The following is a 21,788-nucleotide window of genomic DNA, read 5'->3' as shown; positions in this document are numbered from 1 at the left end:
TATAAACCTCTGCATTGACGCTGCCCATAAAGAGAGCAGGACGTGGAAGAGGGAGGGGTGATGGCTGGCATTTTGCTCCAGTCGGTGATCTTCGCTGCTGACAGGGTTTTGTTGCCTCAGAATTGAAGTTATTATCTCTCAGCTTAAATCAGGATTGTGAAATTGATTCAGCTAGATCGCTGTGTTCAAGGAGACGGGCCTCCTCTGCACTCTGCAGCACTCTGACAAGTACAAATTTGAGTTATTGCTTGCAGGATATGGTAATAGGCTTTCCAACAGGAGCATTTTGTAGTTCCTTGCAAGTATTGCAGGAAGAAAACAGATGAGGGGAGATTAATGTGGACGTCAGCATTTTTTGTGGTCCACCGGATGTGAAGAGAGGTGTATTGTGTTTACATGGTACTCAGAACACAGAACTACTTTGATAGGTCTTTCAACAACCACCTCATCAGAAAGGACATCTGCAGTCATGAAAAAGTTATACTGACAACATAAAAGTGTAACGGATTAAAGTGAAGGGAGTTAGCCCCGAAGTTAGCAACAACACTGACTGCTCCAGCCAGGAACACTTAAGGTGGGCTGACCTTTAAGGTGGACCAGCACTATTCTCCTTTAAGTGACAAGCTTTTCCTTTCTTTTAACTGGTTAACTGATAGAAACGGTTAATTATTAATATCCTACTGAAGTTTAAGTACTTGTGCCCGGTCTGAAAATTGGTGGTGTTGGTGCAGCCCTATTTGTCGGGTGTTCAATTCTGTTCCATATATTCTGTCATTTATCTCTCTGTTCCTACAACAATATACAGAGAAAATGGGAATTTTAAGATATATATATATATTATATTTAAAAATCTTAAATAATTGTGACTAATCCACAGCTACCCTGTGATTAATCTGACTAAAAATCGTTTGACAGCCCTAATTTATTTACAAGATCCAAGTGTAGGAAAACACAAGCAGTGGTAGAAGCGGTGTCCAAGGTACCGTATAGCTGAAATTCTCAACATTATTTGGCCTGAGTTTAAGCAGCATTAAAACATGTTACAGTTTAAAATCTTAATAATCAAAAACAAGAACTGTCCATGGCAACACACAAAAACATGCAGACAAATGAAACAAACAAACAACACAAAACATTTATAGCGTCTTAATAAATGATGACTTGGTGTCATGATTACAGTTCTGGCCAAATGTTAACCTGCTGTAAAACATGTTTTATTGCTGACTTTGCCGCAAACTGGCAGGTTGGGAATTCCAGAGGGTTTTGAAAATCACAAGCACACACGTGAGCACACAGTCTTGGACTAATATTTGTAATATTGCTTTTAATTCGGGAGTGCTTATGATCATTCTTAGTCTGAAATGAAAGCCAAGGTCCTGTTTCTGTTTGCAGTCACAAGTATGTGTGTAAGTTAGATCACTGAGGGCTTCAACCTTCTTCAGTGTGATTTCTCCAGACCACCGGGCCCATGGGAATACATAGATCTGTGGGTGGCTTGAACACACACACACACACACACACACACACACACACACACACACACACACACACACACACACACACACACACACACACACACAGCAGGCTATCAGAAGGCAATGAGGCAAAGCCAACAGTAATCTTCAGTAGAAACGTGTTTGTTGTGCGTGTGTGGGTGCTTGGTCATTTGGGGTTTTTGCAATCAGAAACACCGCTACAAATGGCTGCATCCCTATAATCTTTACTTTTCTCCCAAATTCAATCTGTCCTACTTTATATTTACTGCTACCACCTCACACAGTTTGTACCATCGTAAATCCAATGAAGTGGTTTGTCTTGTGTTTGTAATGCGGCTCTCCTCTCTTCTCCTTTTATCTGCTCAGGTGCTGAAGGGCAGTAAAAAGCTTTGCCTCTCTGTGCGTTCGGTCGGGCGGATTCCAGGTGGCTATGTCACCAACCATGTTTATACCTGGGTTGACCCTCAGGGTCGGAGCGTGTCTCCTCCTCCCGACCTGCCTGAGCACCGGAGCGCCACGCTGAGGAGAACTGACAGCCAGCGACGCAGCAACATGCAGCTACTGCAGGACGGAGACGAGAAGAAGGTGAAACAAAACAGCGTTACGGAGCGTGTTTCCATTGTCTTACCTTTTTAACACAAATCTCAGTTGTACCTTCGAAAAAATACTATCAGGGGAGAAAAGTTTAATTCATAATCTGAACATGTCTTTAGAATTGTGTGAGATTCTTTTATAATTTTAATTATTTTATACGTGGCCCTGGCATTGATTTAATAAATGTGTTGTCCCTTACATCCATTATGCACTTTAAATAGTTTCTGTCTGCAAAAAAAGGCGATACCAATATTAGTTGCATGGATAGATTTTAAAATGTGTGAGTTAATGCTTTAAAATGTGGAATTAAAGTTTAAAGATGAGGCAAGGAAAGCAACAAAATCATTCAAATATGCAAGAGTCATATCGAACTTTCTCTAAAGGCATCAACAAAAGTCTGGTACTGGAACAGGAGTCGTGCTGTGAAAGGATGATGACGTCTCCGTTTATATTCAGCCAATGGTTTTTTTTATTCTGCTAATGAAAGGGTTTCTGCTGTGCGTCTCTGTGTCTTTGGATTCTGAGCTTCACTGAACTTAACTCTGTCAAGTAAGCTTCGCACGCTCATCATTTTCCCTTGACTACCCACCAAAACCAGTGTCTGGATGTATTTAGACTAGAAATAGGCCATGCATTTGCAGGATCAGGCTTTGATTATATATTCACAGTGCCCAGTTATCGTGTCTGAAAGGGTTCAAGTAGTTCGGATGGTCATCAAATCACGTTATAATCTGATTCCAGTAATTTGTGACCGGGCTGCCTTTGATGGATGTCTTCAAGAGTAAAAGTGAATTAGAATTGTAAGACTGTAAGATGATGGACGCCAAAGAAAAATCCAGAACCTTAAACAATAACAGTAATTGGTTCTTCAGTGCTGCAAAACTCCACCCTGTCACCACCTCCCGACCTGCAGGGAAGGAGCTGTCAGAGCTGTTCAAACGATTTATAATGCTACAACTTTCAATTTTTCAGCAGCTGAGAGCCATAAATGAATCTCTGCTCCTTCAGCTCTATTAATACAGGCTGTGGTTCCATGCATAACATTTAGAAAGCTTTTATCAGCGTCTAGTAGATTGTTAGGGTGTTTTACTTTCCTCGCTCTTTAAAAACCTATCTTTTAATTTAACAGGTAAAGCTATTTGTCTGATGAAGTTCACACATGCAGCACTAATTTCCCTCCTTAAAATAATAAAGACTCCTGCAGTCATTAAATGCTCCTGTCTGTCCCAAAGAAAGGCTCCTTGTATTCCAATGCTTACAAATCAGAGACACCAGACCACTGGGACTCCTTTTAGAGACAAAGAGCCTGACGAGCTGCCAATAAGAGAAGGATGAGTGTGATATTAAAAGCATGTCCTGCATACGTCACAGAGAGCATGAATGCCTCCCTATTCTCACTGAGTAAAGGTGGCTGGCTTACCTCCAATAAGCAGACAGTTATTAAAAAAGAAGCTGCAGAGCCATATGCTTTGAATGAAAGTAAGACTCCTGGACCAGATGCCAAACCGACACCGGCGGGAAAATAGCAGGAATGAAACTGACATCGTTTAATAGAGATATTTGCATACGTGTCATGTTGTTGTTGCCAAGGTGCTTCTGTTCCCGCTTTTCAATCTTGGCGAGAGACAGCTATATCAAGATTAAACCAAGTATTCAAGCTTCATTGTGTCGGAAGAAAATATGCACTTTAAAATTTGGCATGGCCAAGCCCCGGCCGAACTCCTCCCAGTGGACGGAGGAAACTTCAATGTGTTCTCTTAGTTTTCCACATAAATAGATTTTGTAAAATCTGACTTGAGTTTGTCCAAGTAGCCAGTGAAAGATAGAGGAAGCGCAACGTTTTTAAAATGATGCCTGCGCATTACATTCATTTTTAGTTGTGATGTTAAGTTAGGCACGGCCACATGTTAATCTTATTAGAGGGCCAAATCTCAAGATTAGTGTTAAAATTCAGATGGAACCTGAAATGAATCTTTAAAAAGTTGTGGTTTAGGTGTCATAATTAAACGTTTGGAAATCAGCAGCATGTAACGTTGTGTGCCATGAGCAAAGAGGCCTCTGACATTAGACGATTACTGAATTAAGTGAGCTAAAGGCCCAAGGGCCAAGCAAATAGCTGCAGAGTTAAGGGACACCCTTGAAGAGATGACCCAGAGGCACCAAAACAAAGAAGAGCAGATTATACTCGATGGAGTCACTGCCGGTGGGGGAGTGTCAAGCTGTTTTAACAGACAAATGAACCCTTCATCAAACCCTGTAGCCCCCGGAACAGAAAGCTAATAGGCTTTCATGGATCAAGGCCTGGGACACTGGCTGGGAGGTAAAAAAGAAGAAAAATGTGGGATCAACTTCTTCCTGATGACCAAGTTCTTGTTGTACTTGCACAGCTTGAAACGTGTTGTTATGATTTTATAAGTGTGTGTAAAAAGTGTAAAGGGTCACCATCCTAAGAAGCACAGCCTCTGAACAGCTGTGTGTTCTCCACACAATGGAGTGGGCACTCTGCTGGTTGGGTTCCAGTTCAATACTGCAGTGTTTGCTCTGGTTCCCCAGCTTTCTTCCAAATGTTAGTTGATTCGTAACGGCAGCGTTTTGAGCAATTGATTCCACTCGGGCTCCAGGTAATCCAGTTGCAGTGGATATTTCCAGGAAAAACCCGAAGTGGCACCACAAATAAGAGTATTTGACTTTCACACTAGTGCGATGCAGTTCGGAGCACGGCTGATGGGAAGTCTCCAGGCTCACTTATTCATTAATATTGAACATGTTGTTTGTCTGGGTTGCACCAAATTCGACACGGCGCTCCCTCGGATCCCCAGCAATACACCCACCAAGTATTAAGTAGATTGATAGAACGGTTCTCTAGGAATGTAGAGGATGTACACACAGACAGACGGACAGCAAGATGCCATATGTGGCAGCATGGCTGGCTAATCTGTTGTTTACATACATAACGTACAAAAATAATAATTAATTCTGATAAAATGAAGTTGTTTTAAACAGAAACAGAAAAAGATGAAATAACTTGTGAAATCAGTATTTCTACAAATGCAGAAAGTGTTTTTGGCTCAGTCATGTATGTCCTGCAGGTATCCTTGCCTGCAGCAGTGCCTTTAATTGGGTGTTGTAATCGTCCCGTATTTCCAGTTGGTGGATTATTTTTTTTTACGGCTGGTTGGTTATTTGAATTCAAACGGTGTCGGATGTCGTCCGCGCTCCTAATCAGGGATATCGACACGGATCAGCTGTGTAAACAAACTGATGACCAATTGAAAATCCCCCCCAATCAGCACACATTCGATCACCTCGTTACTGCGTCACAACATTCGAGTAGCTCCTGAAAGCCAATTTTCTGACGGCAAATCCCGGCTCAGAGCAGGGCTGTCGTTTATTCCGTGCTTTGTGTTTAACATCTCCATTTCAGTGTGAGCAGTCCGACACCCAGTTGAGTCTGGCAGCCTGTCAAGCAGTGCTATGGAGACTGCAGAATATCGTTTAAATGTGGATATATGGTTTACCCAGATATTTAACCCCGGCTTCTGCTGTCTCTATCTGCTTCTCTGTCTGCCTTTTAATAGGTCAACTTGGTTTTGGATGACGGCCGCTCTCTGGGTCTGATGATCCGGGGGGGAGCAGAGTACGCTCTGGGTATCTACATCACCGGAGTCGACCAGGGATCAGCAGCCGAGTGCGGAGGCCTGAAGGTATCACTTCAATCTACCTCTCACTCTCTGTCTCACTTTGATCTAACGTGTGAAATCTGTGATATCACAATTAAGAATTTAGTGGACGTTGTAGGTGTGCTTGCAGGGGGAATAACTCTCCCATATTTGCCTCCTTTTACTGAGATTTTCCACAAGACTGCTTCTCATACTTTTTCTGCTCCTAAAAAACAAAACATGGGTCCGAAATATAGTAAAATATGTCCAAGATGACATCTTCAAATGTCTTGTTCTTGTCGGACCAAAGTTCCAAAGGAAACAGAATGCACAACTAAATAGCTGGAGGTCGGGGCACAGGGTCAGGTTCAGAGCAGCTGGTGGGGCTTTGACATTAAACATGCAGAAAAGCCGTCAGGGACCAGACCTGTCTGTTATTCTCCGTCTACATTACAGGGATCTCTGGCCAGGGAGGGAATGGACATGATATCACAGGAAAGTTATTCCAATATGCTACTTTCTTCCTCCTCTGGGCTACTCTCTGTCAAGCTGCCATTCCCCTTCTTCTTCACCATATGGGATATCAAAAATGGTTTCCTTAAGGTGTTTGAACAAATTAGAAATTAACATATGCTGACTATACTGCATTTAATGCGGGCAAGTTCTGAAAAGTTTTGTAGGGAAACAGCTAAGACCCTTAAAGACTGAGTAATGGTGGTATTCCCTGTGAGAGGAGGCAGTTGCTGATGAAGAAGTGAATGAAGGATTTTCAGAACTTCAGTAATGACTAGAGGAAATCATTTGTAAGATTTTTTTTTTAGAATGAAATTAGTGTATCTTTCAGAAACAGCTAATATCAGTGTCCTCCAGATACTGAGATTCCCTCTCCTCAAAAATAGTCTTTTGTTAACCTTCTGGGGACTGTAGCCAAGACAATAATGGCTTTTTTCAGTAAAAAAACAATAGGATCATTTATTAATGACATTTTACACCAACACTTTAGAGATTGTAAGAATTGTTATCATATTTTATAAACATGCAGTGATATGAGGATACAGAGCCGCTTGTATGAGACAGCTACCATTTGTCACTGTTAAGAGACTCCAGTCTGCAGCGAATATCATACTCTGATAAAAACAAAGAATTTACATTCGGCTTCATGATCAAAGAACTTCTATCTGACTTTCTATCTCCATATTCAGACGCTCCCTGTCTCCGTTTCTCTCAGCGCCTTTAAACACTATTAGGTTAATACGCTGCCAACCTGTAGTTGCCAGACACATTATGTAATCACAAATCACATTTCCTATTGTGCAAACAGCCTACAAGTGTCTCTCGGTATTGACTGGATTGACGTCTCTCCAGCAGTCTGTCTGTCACATCTGATGTAGAGTTTCTAAAAGACGGACCGAAGCACACGTACGTTTTTCCGGCGGTTTTCAGGTATCCCTCCTCAGGGTGCCCAGCCTTGATCGGCTCTGCTCACAGATGTGTGTTTGCTGTGGTGACATGGCAACAGAAGGAGGGTGAGGATGGATGTCTCCTCTCCAGAGCCCTGTTAGTGATCAGCCTGTCAACCAGCCAATTACACAGACACGTCATCGAGGGCCCACACAGGCGCATACTCAGCATAGCATCCTGGTGTGGGGGCTTGTTAGCAGCGAGAAAGGTTTCTCATTAAAGAAAGGAGGGAGCAGGAGGTAGAATAAGCTTTAATATCCTGTGACATGGCGACTGCTTTTTTTGCTTTTTTGATGTTTCAGCGTCACCCCCCATTAAGTTTTCTTTATTCCATATGTATGAATTAGTTAACACTGCCTATTGTGCTGCGATGCACATTTTAAGGAATGTGTTGTGAAAACTGTCGACTATGAGTTTTCACACCTCAAATAGCTTCTCTTCTTTTGTGCCCCAATTTCCTCCCCCTTTCCTCTGTTTCACTGCCTGGCGTATGTGGAGTGGAATTCTGTAATGTGGAAAGTAGAGTATAAGAGCAGTAGAGCTTCCACTGCACACAAGCACATTCCTACTAGAGCCCGGGGTTCAGTGGAAGAGGGAACACAGATCTAAATAAAGCAGTTTCCTTGCACTGTGTTTCATCCCTGTTGGTAATTTTGAGTGATGCTCCAGTAGACGCTGTAAGGGTGTAAATCACAAGTTTCATCATGATACATTGTTATAACAGTTTTTAGGACAACGATTTGTTGATATCACACAGTCTTCCATTTGGATTAATTTCAGGGAGCTGACAGAGAGAAGACATCATTTGTCCATTTAACACAGTCAGTTATATTTACAGCAACTCACAAAGAGCAACTAAGATAGGATTTGACATTTGTCTTCCAGAAGTTTCAGTGAAAAACAATCTAAGCTGTTTTTATTGAACAGAATAAAAATACACCTCGTGTTGTTGGAGGTCTGTTTGCTGGTCAAAGCTGGTGGGCGGCTCGTCACGAAACAGCTGGTCCACTTGAAAGGTCAGCCTTATTTATAGAGGACGTGCACTTGGGGAGAAATAGCGAAACAGACGTGCCATGGGAATTTCAAAATAAAGGCGGTATGTCTGGATGATCTCACCTTGCATCAATGATATTGAGTCCTTGATCATTGAATCGATATGTCAACCCACATCGATGGATCGTTGCATCCTCAGCAGACGCCTGCTTTACGGGAAGGAGTGAGGGGGAGTTTGAGAACGAGAAGGAGGGAGACACAGTTTGCATCTTGTGTTCACTCAGGCAGGCAGGAAATAGATGAGACACACAAATGCTAAACCTAAGGTCATTGTATTTAAAACACTGAGCTGGTCGTTAAAATGTGTCATTAATATGGAATATATTGTTTCTCAGAGGAGCTAATTATTTTATGTTTTGACATCAGCAGGACAGTGACTGGTGTTTCTGGTGTGTTAGTGCCCAAGGCTAGATCATTAAAATATGTGGCCTGTAAACAATGTCCTTCAGGTTATTAAGAAAATACGATGAAACATTCAGTGCATTCTAGTCTCACCACCCAGGACTAACAGAAATGACCCTACTTTTCACTTGATTGATTACCTCACTAAACATTTTAAACATGAGTTTATGGTCTCAGTCTTCGCTACCGTCGCTCCCAATGCAATCAGCTACTAAGATTGCTTGAAAACACTTGCTGTAAAATTGACCTTGACTCATGAACTTTGTTAACAGCTTCACACCAGGAGCCAGATGGATCCAGATCCAGTAAGGTTGCTGCTCTGGGTGTCGCTCCGCACCTGTGTCACTCCTCCACAGTCCAAATATGGTCACTTCCTTCACTGGTTGCAAAAATCAAAGATCACCAATCAGTGACGTCGTGATGACCGCTTCCACTTCTTATATACAGTCTATGATATATATAGATATATATATATATATATATATATATATATAGTTATCCAAGTTATCATTTGCACCCACAAGTGTTTTAGTTTTTTGTAATTTTATATCCTACCTGTACATATATATACAATAAGTAATTTGAAAAAGTCTGCACAACCTTTTTGTGCTATAATTCTCAGCAGGGAGGCCAACTGCACTGCTCTCAGATCAGACACATTCTCCCTTAAAAGGACTTCACACTGCGTGCAACAGGGTGATTCATAATGTTTGATCATCTTAAACTGTGTGTACAGAAGGATCTCTGCCTGGCCATGCCCGTTAGATGCTGTCTTTAACAACTTCTTCAATGTCAGCCTAATGCCGCAGCACCAAAGCCTGCAGCCTCATCAAACTGTGACGAGAGTTTGTCTCAGGGGATGCATGAGAGAATACATACTTTCCCAAAGAATATGTCTGGTGGACTCAGATGCTCCTCACAGGCTGCTTCCCAGAACAAGCACTATTGTAAAGCATATCAAACGGTGGTTTCATACCTTGTGAATATGTACATCATAGTGAAAATTAACTATATCAGACCTTTATTGAGATATCTTTACAGCGAGTAAGGACTTTCAGAATGAAGTCCTCCATCATCAGGCTCATGGATGTCTGGACAATCTACAAAACAGACGATGCCATCTATAAAATTGTAATGAAAACAATCGGAAAGTTTAACCCTACTGAAAACAACCACCTGTTGAAAGTATACCCCAGGTTGATTTTCCTCTTCCTCTTGATTCAAATCGGTTCTCTACTGTAATTCTGTCTCCAAGTGTAATGACATAGCCTGAACTATTCTAACTGAGCTTGAGGAGTGGGAGGACCGCCTCTGTTAGAGTCTGCAGACCCTGCAGTCATGTAGCCATTCAGTATGTGCACGAGAATTTAAGCTGCTGTTAAACTTGTCTCTGACCCTGCTGGAACATTTTATTCCAAGCGTGGTCTATTGAATTTGAAAATGGGTTTGCAACAGCACATTGAAACTACAACGATGTAGGAGGCATCAGGGATCTCACTGAGCTTAGCTGTCTTAGTGTTTGTTACTATTATGCCAATCTTAATGTCGATATGATGGTACCAGGATGTTATCTGTGGTCAAATTGTTGACAGTGAGGATACTATTTGTTGTTGCTAGATTTACAGAGAAAAATCTTGCTTATTGATAGATTCAGACTTGTGGCGTGCGCTCTCCCGGTGTACTACGGTGTGGGTTATTGCTTTGCATGGCCTCTCGTTTCATGGCGGTAAATGAGTTGTAAAGGTTAGTAGCGCCGGGCTGAGAGTGTGATCCCGATGTGGGTGTTTTATGGCGTGGGTGTTTTATGAATATTCCCACTCTGTTCAGCTACACCCGAGAGTACGTTCACTGTGATATAATACTCATATTGTATAATTATACGTGGCTTAAAATGTTAAACTGTGAACTAATGTTCCGAAGTTTTACCATTGAGTTTACCATCTAGTGTAGACTGTGGTTATGTGGTTCAGTGAGAGGGGAAGAGGGCCACTGACAAAGCTCCACCACCCTCCCATCAGTAGGCATGTTCCAGCCCATAGTTTCACCTCGCTCTCCCTCTCAACTGGTCAAATACCACACCTTGGTCAGTGATTTGCCTCAATCTATGATGCTCTAGGTAACCTCTAGGTTACCCTCTGGTTTACACTCTAGTTTACCCTCTATTTCTGCCTGAAAGCTGTTTTATTTTGAAAATGACCAGATTCTCTTCTGTCATGTCATCTGTGCTTATTTGCTCAGCGTCTCTCCCGCCTTGGTCACATGACACAGTAAAATTGAGCACAAAAGCTGGCAGAGCAGCCTGGACATTAGGAACACTCTTCGGGTCTCATTGTCTCCAATTATACCGAGATGGGACCGTCTCATAGCAGGGAAACAAGCCCAGGGCTCACACTAGTTCTGCATTATGTCGAGTTGTATTTTTTATGTACTTTATATTGTAGGATTTGCACAGGGATAGTTTAACTGTTTCCCTCACTTTTGTGCTGCACTTGGGTGGGGTTGAAATGTGCAAAATCTCCCCTGTAAGGGGTCCCTGGCCCTCTACCACCCACCCTATGCAGACTTGAATCAGTTGCACTTGCCTTCTTATAATGATGTAGATGGGTTCGAGTTAGAAAGCCAGGTGCGTCTCATACAGACACTTAAGAATGTCTCAGTGTGTCAGTATCGGACGGCGAGAGACAATGACCAAAACAAACACATTATCATCCCAATGCGTCAGATACCATAGCTTTATCAGCAGGATCAAGGTGAACCAGGATTTTGGCATCATAATTATAGGATGAATACATAAATGTGATCTATTCACCTTAAGTATAGACCACCTTTTCCCTAGTTTAACTCAACTTCTTTTCTCATCATGAAAAGAGCCCTGCAGCTGATTGTGCCCTTTATGTGATAGCCTTCATGGAGCCGTTGTGCATCCTCAATAGTTTGATAAACATCCTCAGGGCACAGACTCCTGCAAGCTGAAGACACCTCTGATTGTCAGTGCTCAGCAGGAGAAGACTCTACCTCACCACCGTCAATGATGCTGGTGCTTACTGTACGCTTCAGCTCCTTTAACACTCTCTGTGTCTGTACGTTGTTTTTTCCCCCATCTGGCCAGTGTGACTCTTGATGGATGGCTTTTATTGCTTGCAGGGTTTCTATAATCATCACAGCACCGAGATGTCACTTCCTCACCCTTGAGTATTGGAGATGAAACCTTGGCAGCATAAATGTTACCACATCGCTCTGCTCTCCCACCGCCTCCTCTTTGGACAGGAAGCCTCGTAAAACCTTTGCTGTGAAAGTGTGGAGCATTAATGCAACTCTGCAGGGAGAAGGGATGCTGATTTAAAAAAAAACTAAAATTGACTAAATTAAGGTGCCTTTGCAAGCATGCATGAATGCATTTGAATATATGTTAGCTTAGATGACTCTTATAACGGCTTTGTCTCGTCACTTAAAATCTCCCATATTGCACCTCAGCAGCTCTCTCAGTGCAGTGTAAGGGTGGAGAACGGTCGGTCCTGTCCTCTGCCCTTCTGCTGACATCCGCCTGGGTTGGTTGGATTAAATTAAACCACAGGGGAAAAGGTCATCCCTACTGTGATGTCAACCACGCAGGCAACGAAACAAACACATTCTGTAAGATCAAGCTGCAAGTTCACGTAGACTCAGGAAACGGGATTAAAGAGATTTAGCTCTGCACATTAAAACAATGTTTCACCTCACTCTTTTTCTCTCTAGAATCCAAACACTCATATAAAAAGTGCATACGCTCATTTGAATAAAAGCCACAAGCACTTAGAAAAATAAATCATCAGCATTCAAATATTGACTTTGTGCCAAGAAATTTAACTTAACTAAATTTAAGTAAATTTAACAAAGTTTTAAGTCTCTTTTCAACAAAATTGAGACAGAGTTCACTCTGTGTTTTGGTTAATCCGTTAAAATGTAAAGTAGGACATTGAATAACCCTTATTTTGTCATTAACTTAACTTAATTTTTTTCAGTGTGCATATAATCATGAGTTCAGTCTTGCAACTGAATAATGAATGGACAAAATGACAAACCGATCGTTTGCATTACTCATCAGATGAAGCATGCATTGAATTACGGTTAAAGTTCTCCAGTTCTCTTTTCCCACGCGGTGCTGAGGACCATGCCAATGTTAAAAATGACTGAAACAAATCCACTATGAAACAAAACCTCTCACTCTGATCCAACATGAAGTGAAATGCAATTAACACAAGTGGGTACAGCATAAACATTAAATATTCAGTAGACATTTGAGTTACTTGGAGTTAATTCAAAAACAAATATCCCCCCCCCCCCCCCCCCCCCCCCCCCCACGCCCCCACTGGTACAACGGCGCTCCTACAGGCTGTTCAGATTCAGCTCTTGTCATTACGTAACGACGGCAGTCATTTGCATAGGCCGAACTCCTCTGCGTGATGATAGGAGATATCCGAGAGGGGCGTTCATCACCAAGGTGAAGTTCGGTGTGTCCTGTGGTGAGACAGCAGTGAGATAGCAGTGTTTCACAATGTTGTCGCTCACAGCTAGACACGCAAATTGCTCTGTTGTTGGTTGTAAAAATCAACATATCTACAGAAGAACAGAAGAGACGGTGGTTGTGTTTCATTTTTAATGACAATGTGCCGGCTATGGTCCGTGTTAGCTTGTGTATGTGTGTGCTAACCACTTCGCATCGGACTGTTTCAGTAACGAGGGTCAGTACAAAGCTTTGCCTCGACACTGACCCTGGTAAAAGGATCTGTCCCAACCATACGGGACCAGCAACTTCACTTGAGCCACATAGGCGAGCCATAGCGATACATCCATGTAAACATTGACGCATGCTGCTGCTAGCGTAGGCATGGTCCCTGTGGCTCTCCAAGTAGGCGATGCAGACGGAGCTCATTAGCATTTAAAGGTGCAGACACAGAAACAGCCTGTTTTCAGGAGAGCTCATTTGAGTAACTTTTAGACAGCTGAAATTCAGGACCATGGATGGGTTTGGGGCAATGCATATCGAATACAGTGTTGTTGGACCTCTGACAGCTGTGTGGAATTAAGGAAAAACAGTATAATATGGCACCTTTAAAGTAAGGTAAATACCACAACTCACTGTAGTATGTTGCCTTGAAAGTTTTACTTTTTATCAGTGCACATCTAAGTGAATAAAGAGAGTGCCGAATATGCAGATGGATTAAGGCCAAGTATTTTCAATTTGCACAGAGGTGATTTTCCATCCTCTGATGATAAAGCAATCTTGCTGAAACAGCACAAAACAAATCAGGACAAAAAAAGGCACTTGGCGAGCAACAGGGTCAGGTGTGTGTGTGCGCGTGTGTGTGTGTGTGTGTGTGTGTTTCTCTTTAACGAATACAAAGCTTTAGCCATCGAGATGATGAAGAAACATTATGTCGACATAATGCATTTTAACAGTGTTTTAACTGCTGACAGTGTATAATTTGAGTCCTTGTGTGACCTGAACATTTCAACATTTACACTGTCACATTGTTTATAGTGAAATGGAATTGATATGCCTTCTTAAGGCAAATATAGCAATATATTAAAAACTCCCAGAAGACATCATGTTTGGAACTCTTCAGGTTTGGTTTTTAGGTCCCAAACTATTTTCTATTAAATTTGTCCTTTCCGCCATCCTTTGCATACATCCAGCCTTTCAACTATGTAACTAACAATAATACAGTATATCCTTTCAAGGAAACACAAACAGCATTGGGATATGAAATTGCAAATATTCCTTAGTCTGAAGTTTTGAGGACTATCTATGCATTATGACCTGGAGCTCACATTCTAAAAATATATGTGTTTGTCTCTTTGCCATTTTTCTGTCTACTATGTTCTTGGCAACATTAATAGTTTACAACATATATAATTGCAAAAATTGGCAAATTGCACTCAACAGCAAAACTAATATTATCAGTACAATATCTATTGTGATTTGGCCCTTAAGGCTGGGCTGATAGCGGTTGTGAAGTGATTGGCAATTAATTGTACCGCCATCCGTTCTTTGTGAATTTGTTCCCAACCTTTTGATGTTGCAGCAATTATAAGCAGCAATATCAAGCACATGGACATAGAACATAAATTATAGTAGTCAGGGATCTAAAACAAAAGCTGGGACTCTTTCAACTTATAACAAGAGACTGAAGAATCATCTTTGATCATATTTGATGCTCACCAGACTTGTTGTTCACTTCTCCTTTAGTCAGTGGAGAAGCAGTTTCAAACACAGCCGGTAGTTTGAGCTACTGAAAGCATGAGGAGAAAAGTCATTGAAAGAGATAAAAGTTTGTTAAGTAGAAGCTGAAAGAGCAACTTCTGGGCTGCCAGGTGGCTCTCCCATCATAAGTTTGAAATTGACCTGGATCCTTTTGTTGCTTTGGTACATGTCCTCTCCCCAGCCTCTTTTCACTGCGAGCGGCCTAATAAAGCAGCTTTTCACAGAGTAAATTTACCAGAGCTGCATTCATGTGCTCCTAACAAAAGAAGTAGTAAGAGTAGCGAATCCAATCTTAAAATTACAGGGTTAAAAGGAAAAGTATCATGATGTTGGACAACAAGGAAACATTGAATGCAACTGCATTAGGTGATATATTTTTCCCACCATACTCTCCCATTTATGACTGTATTCAAACGTTAACCATTTTATCCATCAGTTGAGTGGAAAATAATTTACACGTAAAGGACAATACCAGTTTAATCATGACTTCTGTCCATCAGCAGAGATTCCTCCATCTTCAACACATCTTGTGTGCATCAGTGTCTGCTGTGTTTACTTTAGAGCTCAGCCTCCCTGTTTTAACCTCCGTTTACTGCATTTACTGCCGTTCATGTGGAACCGGTGTGTAAAAATACTCGACGAGACTGTTAAGTCGCTGGGTTTATGTTATTCAACCTTGTGACAATCACAGCGTTGTTTATTTGATCTCTAATTATTGTATTACTCCAATAAAAGCCATTAGAATGTGCGCACTGATAACAAATCACCTCTGCGTTCGAAGCTAGAAGCAGGTTCTGGGTGCTCTTGTTGTTCATGTCTGACTTCTTCCTCTCTTTTAGCTCTGTTTTTGGTCTCTACCAACTTCTGAAGGAACCATCTGTTTCTTTAGCTGCTGATTGCTCCACTATGTTTACTGGCTAATCGTTAGTGTGTGAGTCTACTGTTTAGTCCAGAAAACAGCTGGTGATAATTCTCCGTAGCTTCATCATTACGAGCAACCACTTCTACATTGTCACATTGTTTTCGATTCAAATCAATTACATTTTATTTATAGTGTTATATCTCAACAGAAGTAATCTTAGGACACTTTACATATTGAGCAGGACTAGAATATTCTCATGAGTTACATATTCAAAGTCCCAGCAACACCCAGGAGCAAGGATATTGTCAAATACGTTGCTATGATAAAAATATAGGATTCTTTTTTTTTATTCTATTTGGACATGTTCATTATGTATATATTGATCAGTGGTTACCTGTTAGTGGCTGAAGTTTTTTTTTTTTACGATTTTTTCAGGCATAGATGCCTTTTATTAGCAGTGGACAGATAGGAAAGACAGGAGAGAGAAGGGGGTGTGAAATGCAGTAAAGGACCTCCAGCCAGGATTCGAACCGGGGTCGGCTGCGTATGCATACGTCCGTACATGGCATGCGCTCTGACCACTCCGCCACCTGCGCGCCATGAGTTGAGTTTTAAAGTAGATATTTTATTGACCTTGAGACTTCATGTTAGATCAGAGTGCTCTGGTCCCTAAACGGGGAAATGTAAGCTGTTGGTTCATGTGTTTTCCTGTATATACAGTACAAAACATGAGAGATAATCCCTATGGACACGAGAAAGATGTACACCGAATGACATTAAGTGTAAACTATAAATAGAATTTAGGTTGTATGTCATCCCAGACATCCTGTACTGTGTTCTTATTTATTCACATTGGCCAAAAGGCCGCCATCTTATCAGATTTACTTCAGTAGTTCCTGTTGTCCGTACACGTCTGCCTGTGAAATTTGATTAAAGGTATCGAGATGATGGGCCAACATTGTAAGTAAGTACTGTGGTGTGCTGCTGCACTTTCAGATTTTGATGTGCAGACCGTTTCTCAGAGATGCACTTGCTTCTTTCAGTTTAATCCATGGCAGGTGGTTACTTTATTTATAATCTGAAAAATGATAAAGCGATGGATTCTCTGTGTTGTAGCTAATAAAAGATTACATGCATAATTCCTTTTTCACAGTAAATTAAGTGGAAGAGGTAACAAAAAGAAACATGTGTTAACAGCATTGTACTGAAAAAGTTGAATCCGTTGTGACGAGGAAAAGGATTTGTAGGAATGACACATCAAACAGCTGCTGATAGGGCTAAAATAACGTTGCCAAAGCAGAAGAGGAAAAGGGATTTTTTTTTCTCAACTGTGTGCTGCTGCTTTTTAAAGGAACATCAAAACAGGATTCAACAGTGGAGACCGAAATATTAAAATCCAGGAGAACAAACGGCAACATCAGTGCAAAACAGCCAATGTGCAAGACTGGAAGTATTACCCGGGGCGTTTAGGCTTAAAGCCATGAAAACGTGATTGTTGTATTGTCAGTTTAACACCGGAAGTGCACATATGGTTATTTTAATACTAACATTGCCATTAGTCATTTGCTGCACATTTGAGTTGTGATCATTACTACATTTAGTGTGAACTTTTGATGTTGAAAAAATCCAAAGAATGCATGTGTGAGCGTTAAATTGTTGTGTGCAATCATTCCATTCCTGCAAAAGCTTTGATGAGTAATCATCTTTACTTAACAGATTTTTCTAAAATCCTCTGTTTCATTGTGAAATCCTCAAAACAAATAATGGAGCTGACAAATACAGTGAACCAGCAGGCATCATACAGGTATTGCACATTGCATTGAGATCCAGTACACATAATGTACTGAAGAAGAGAGTGCTTTGATGCAGGAATATAGAGCAAAGCAGATAATGACATATGTTTCATGAGCTGTGATGGCTAAATATATACATGGCATTAACCTGGCGGCTTGGTAAAGAATACAGAGTCCATATTAAAGAGAGCAGCACTGCTTTTGTTTGTTCTCCAAGGACGCGGCTCGCTGACGTTATCTAAAAATAATGCAAAACAACACAACCGTCATTAGCGTGCCATGTCCTTGTATTTGTGTATATTCCTGGTAATATAAACAATTTCTGAACTAATATTCAGAGCACATGCTGAGCCCCGCTACTTACATCCAATATCAGTGCTCGAGTAGAACATGCAGGCTGCAGGTTACGTACAGTAGAAGCCCTGCTGCCGTGTGTCTCTGTGAAGTGGAAATGGGCTCCACATTAGACCGTTTCTGGCTGCACAGCTGGAAATCACTTTAAAGGCAAGGCCGGATATTTATTTATACTTATTATAGATATGTGACTGTGCCCACACGCCTGACACCCTGCTGTGCTGGAAGAAAAGAAAAGGCAGTACCTTGTTTCCGGATTTAATATACATGAGATTCAAATACAAATGCGCCAACTGTGGACCACACAGACAACTGGATAGTGTGATTGCTACCCAGAGGCTCATTGATCAAAGTCTGGCCTGTTGACAGGCACCTGTGCTTCCTCATTTCCCCAAATCTCTGGGGAACACTGAGGAGTAAATCACAACTGCTGCTCTTCATAGGAAAACCATGCCGCCCACTCTCACCCACTCGCTGCTTTATCTTTTTTTTTTCATTCTCTCTTTCTTTTCTTCTCAATATTTCAATGTAAAGCTTGTCATTCTATTTTTGTTTTGTTCCTAATTGTTTGCATTTTGCATTAAGTATATTCAGCTGCTGCTGGGGTTTTGTAGTATTATTTTTAATAGTAATATTTTAAATTTAACATATAACATATAAATAAACAAAAACTACTAATAAGTAAGATATTAAACATGTAATTTAACTTTGAGCGTGTGTTACAAATTCACTTTGAATCCTAGATAGTCACAGTTTAAAGGGGACATATCATGAAAAACTCACCTTTTCAGAACATATACTGTACATACATTTAAGAGCATCAATCAGAGCTATGAAACAAGACAACCCACTCAGTATGTCGTAGGCTGCCAGATCAGAACACATGTGATTCAACAAGCCATTCAGTTTTGACCCTCCTTCCTATGTCACATAGGCTCATTCGAATATACCTAATACTAAAGGGTGATAACAGGACAGACAGCGTGAGAATAATGATGGGTTTTTTTTACACTAAAGCAGGTAAACATGTTCTAGTGGAAGTGGTAATGAGTGTGATATGTCCCCTTTTAACACTCGTCTGTTCATCCTGTTCAGAGCCCTGGGTTTACAAGCGAGCACCACACAGATGTTCACAGAGACACGGTGCTCCTGATGAGAGCCTCATTTGTTAGTCTCACCCATTATCGTTTTTCTCCACAACTAGACGGTCATGACTGTCATTCAAACGGTGTCTTTCTCACATCCAGGAAGTAGTCATAATCTCATAATCAACCTTTAATGGGGGGAAATGACTCACATTGGCTGGGAACATTTTATAGACACATTGATATGAAACTTTTATTGTTATGGAATTAGAGTTTTCTATAAATCATTCTGTTCCTATATATATATATATATATATATATATATATATATATACATATATATACACACACACACACACACACACACACCTGCTCTGAGTGATATGAACACACTCTGGGATGTTCTGTCACATTAGGCGTCGGGCTAAGGCAGTAAGCATGAATACAGCCCATCTGTTTCTCTGTGATGTGGCTCCTGCAGGGCTCTCTCCACATTATCAATCGCCCCACCGAGCCAAATGCTAGTAATTGTATCATATCTGTTGGCGCAGACTACAAAGTCACAGCGACTGCTCTGTCATATTAAGTGGAACAGAGACAAATGGAAAAGGCCCTGTGGATTCTGAGGAGTTGCACTTTATAAATGCATACTGCACGTTTTTGTTTTTTTTCCTTGTGGCAGCGACTGTCGGTAACTGTGCTCTGATGGTTGTTTGCCAACTGAACAGGAATACACAAAACCGCCTCACACAGCAATACTTAATAACAGATGGAACACACGGCTCTTATCTCTCCTCTGTGGCAGTTTTTTGGTATTTTTGGACGGTGCACTGCAGCAACACGTTTTTATTCTTCGTCTTGAGGAAATATTTATTTAAAGTGTCAACACTGGCTAACTGGCTTCCTTCCATTCAAAGCAACGATACGCCGTTGGTGGCTAAACACTGGGAGTTTACAGACTTTATTGTTTTAAAATAACAAGAACTCGTAAACACTAACTAAACAAACTAATAACAATTGCGGTCAATAGAAAGTTTCGCCTTCCCGTGCTCACCCAACCCCCATGATCCCAACAGGTGAAGTGAGCAGGTGAGTACCATTATTAATAACCAGGGAGGCCACACCCAAAGTGGCACACCCACCACCTCAGTGCCAATGCGGTGTACACAAACACACCAAAAACATGAATAATCAGAAAACTCACGATTTGGCTCCTACACTGCAAGTTAAAGTGTTTTCATTCAGACTCATTCCCTGCAATAATAGCTTTTTTCCTAAATCCAGAGTTTTGATTTTAATTGTATTCATATTTGTATAGCATTTTTAAGTGGGATCATGAAAAAAAAGATGGCTCTGTATATGTGGGTCCAGTGCAACTTTAATGATTTAATGACACATCGAAGCAAATTCTCCATAAGGCTAAAAAAAAATGTGTATGTACGGCAGTCGATGGAGTCAAATCATTTTTCGATAATTGAAGTCAAACAAGATGAGAAAATTAGATCAGTAAGTTGACCCACGGGACACACCGGAGCGTGACTTAGCCTCTCTATTGAACTCTGTGCTTTATCCTGCAAGTGGGAAATGTAGTTCACCCTTTCTTCCCAAGCCCCTTATGCAGTATACACAGGAAACTGAATAAAAAAGGACTAATACACAAGCAAATGATGCTACAGTTTGAAATCTGATTGTGATATTGAACACGGAAATCTCCAAATGAACTTTGATTGAAAGTACTGCATCTGTGTGGAGCTTCATCACTTATTTAGAAAATGTATTCAACCTCAACATACAGTTCCAGACAGCTGTTATTTCTTACAGAACGACAGGAAAACTGAACAGTTAATGACTCATAGTTGTGGTCGCTATCGTTCGCCTTTTGTTCAAACTGCTATAAAGGGTAAAATAGAGGGAACAGATGATGCAAGTTGACTGCTGGGTGTACTGCAACAAACAGCAGGTTGGTTCACTAATCCATCTAGATCCTCAGGCCCTGCCAGGAAGCAGCTCACACATGATGTGTAATTAATTCAGTGTATAATAGACTCTGTAAAAAAAAAAGCAGTGCTATCACAACCGTTCATTTTCTTATCCCTCTCTAAATCTGCTGTACTGTGCTGTGTCGTTGTTCAGTTTGTATTTGTGTCAAAGGTGTACAGTTTCAGTAGCCAGTAATGGGTAAACAACAGCGATTCAAATGATGTTCCGACAGTCTTCGCCACAGCTTCAACTTATCCAAGAAATGGATTTCAAAATCAAAATAGGTGATCAGCACGCTTGTCTGTGATTTTAAACTATTAAAACTCACATTAAGAAAAATGGTCCTGTAATGTTTTAGTCATTATAAATTCTAAATTGGCTACTAACTGGACTTCATCCACATTCATGAGCTTTTTGTTGGGAGTTGAATCTGAGCTTTTAGTGTCAAACCACTGTTTCTAGACTCGTCTCCCCTCTGTAATCCTCTGTGGCGAGGAGATTGTGTTTCTGTAAGGCACTGTGCTTGTTTCAGAAAATGTTTGGGAGAGCAGCCTGACAAGTCTTCACTAACAATGCAAAGAGAAAAGGATCTATGAGCTGAAGGCTGTATAGCTGGGTGTCTGCAAGTCTTTAAACGAGCACAATTTATTGTAAAGCCTCATATCTTGAGTACTGTTTGCATAATGCTATGCGATCCTACTTGTGGTTCATCCTTTTCTAATTTTCTTTCAGTAATGACATTGGCTTCACTTTGAGGAAAGTTATCTATTGCTGAAATAATGAGTCGTTATCATTAGTTAATAAA

General features: G+C 41.0%; 1 protein-coding gene across 2 annotated transcripts in view; it reads left to right on the top strand.

Annotated features, from left to right (window-relative positions):
- whrna (whirlin a) overlaps nt 1-21,788 on the top strand; it is a 145,510-nt gene that overhangs the window by 69,851 nt on the left and 53,871 nt on the right. For both annotated transcript variants that reach the window (XM_084034413.1, XM_084034412.1), the window contains exons 2-3: nt 1,863-2,081; nt 5,669-5,794. In XM_084034413.1, coding sequence (XP_083890539.1) covers nt 1,863-2,081; nt 5,669-5,794 — 345 coding nt within the window. The remainder of the gene's footprint in view (nt 1-1,862; nt 2,082-5,668; nt 5,795-21,788) is intronic.

Source organism: Eutrigla gurnardus (genome assembly GCF_963514095.1).
Source record: "Eutrigla gurnardus genome assembly, chromosome: 19".
NCBI lineage: Eukaryota > Metazoa > Chordata > Actinopteri > Perciformes > Triglidae > Eutrigla > Eutrigla gurnardus.
The sequence above is the reverse complement of the archived record's forward strand: the minus strand, read 5'-3'. Positions and strand labels throughout refer to the sequence as shown.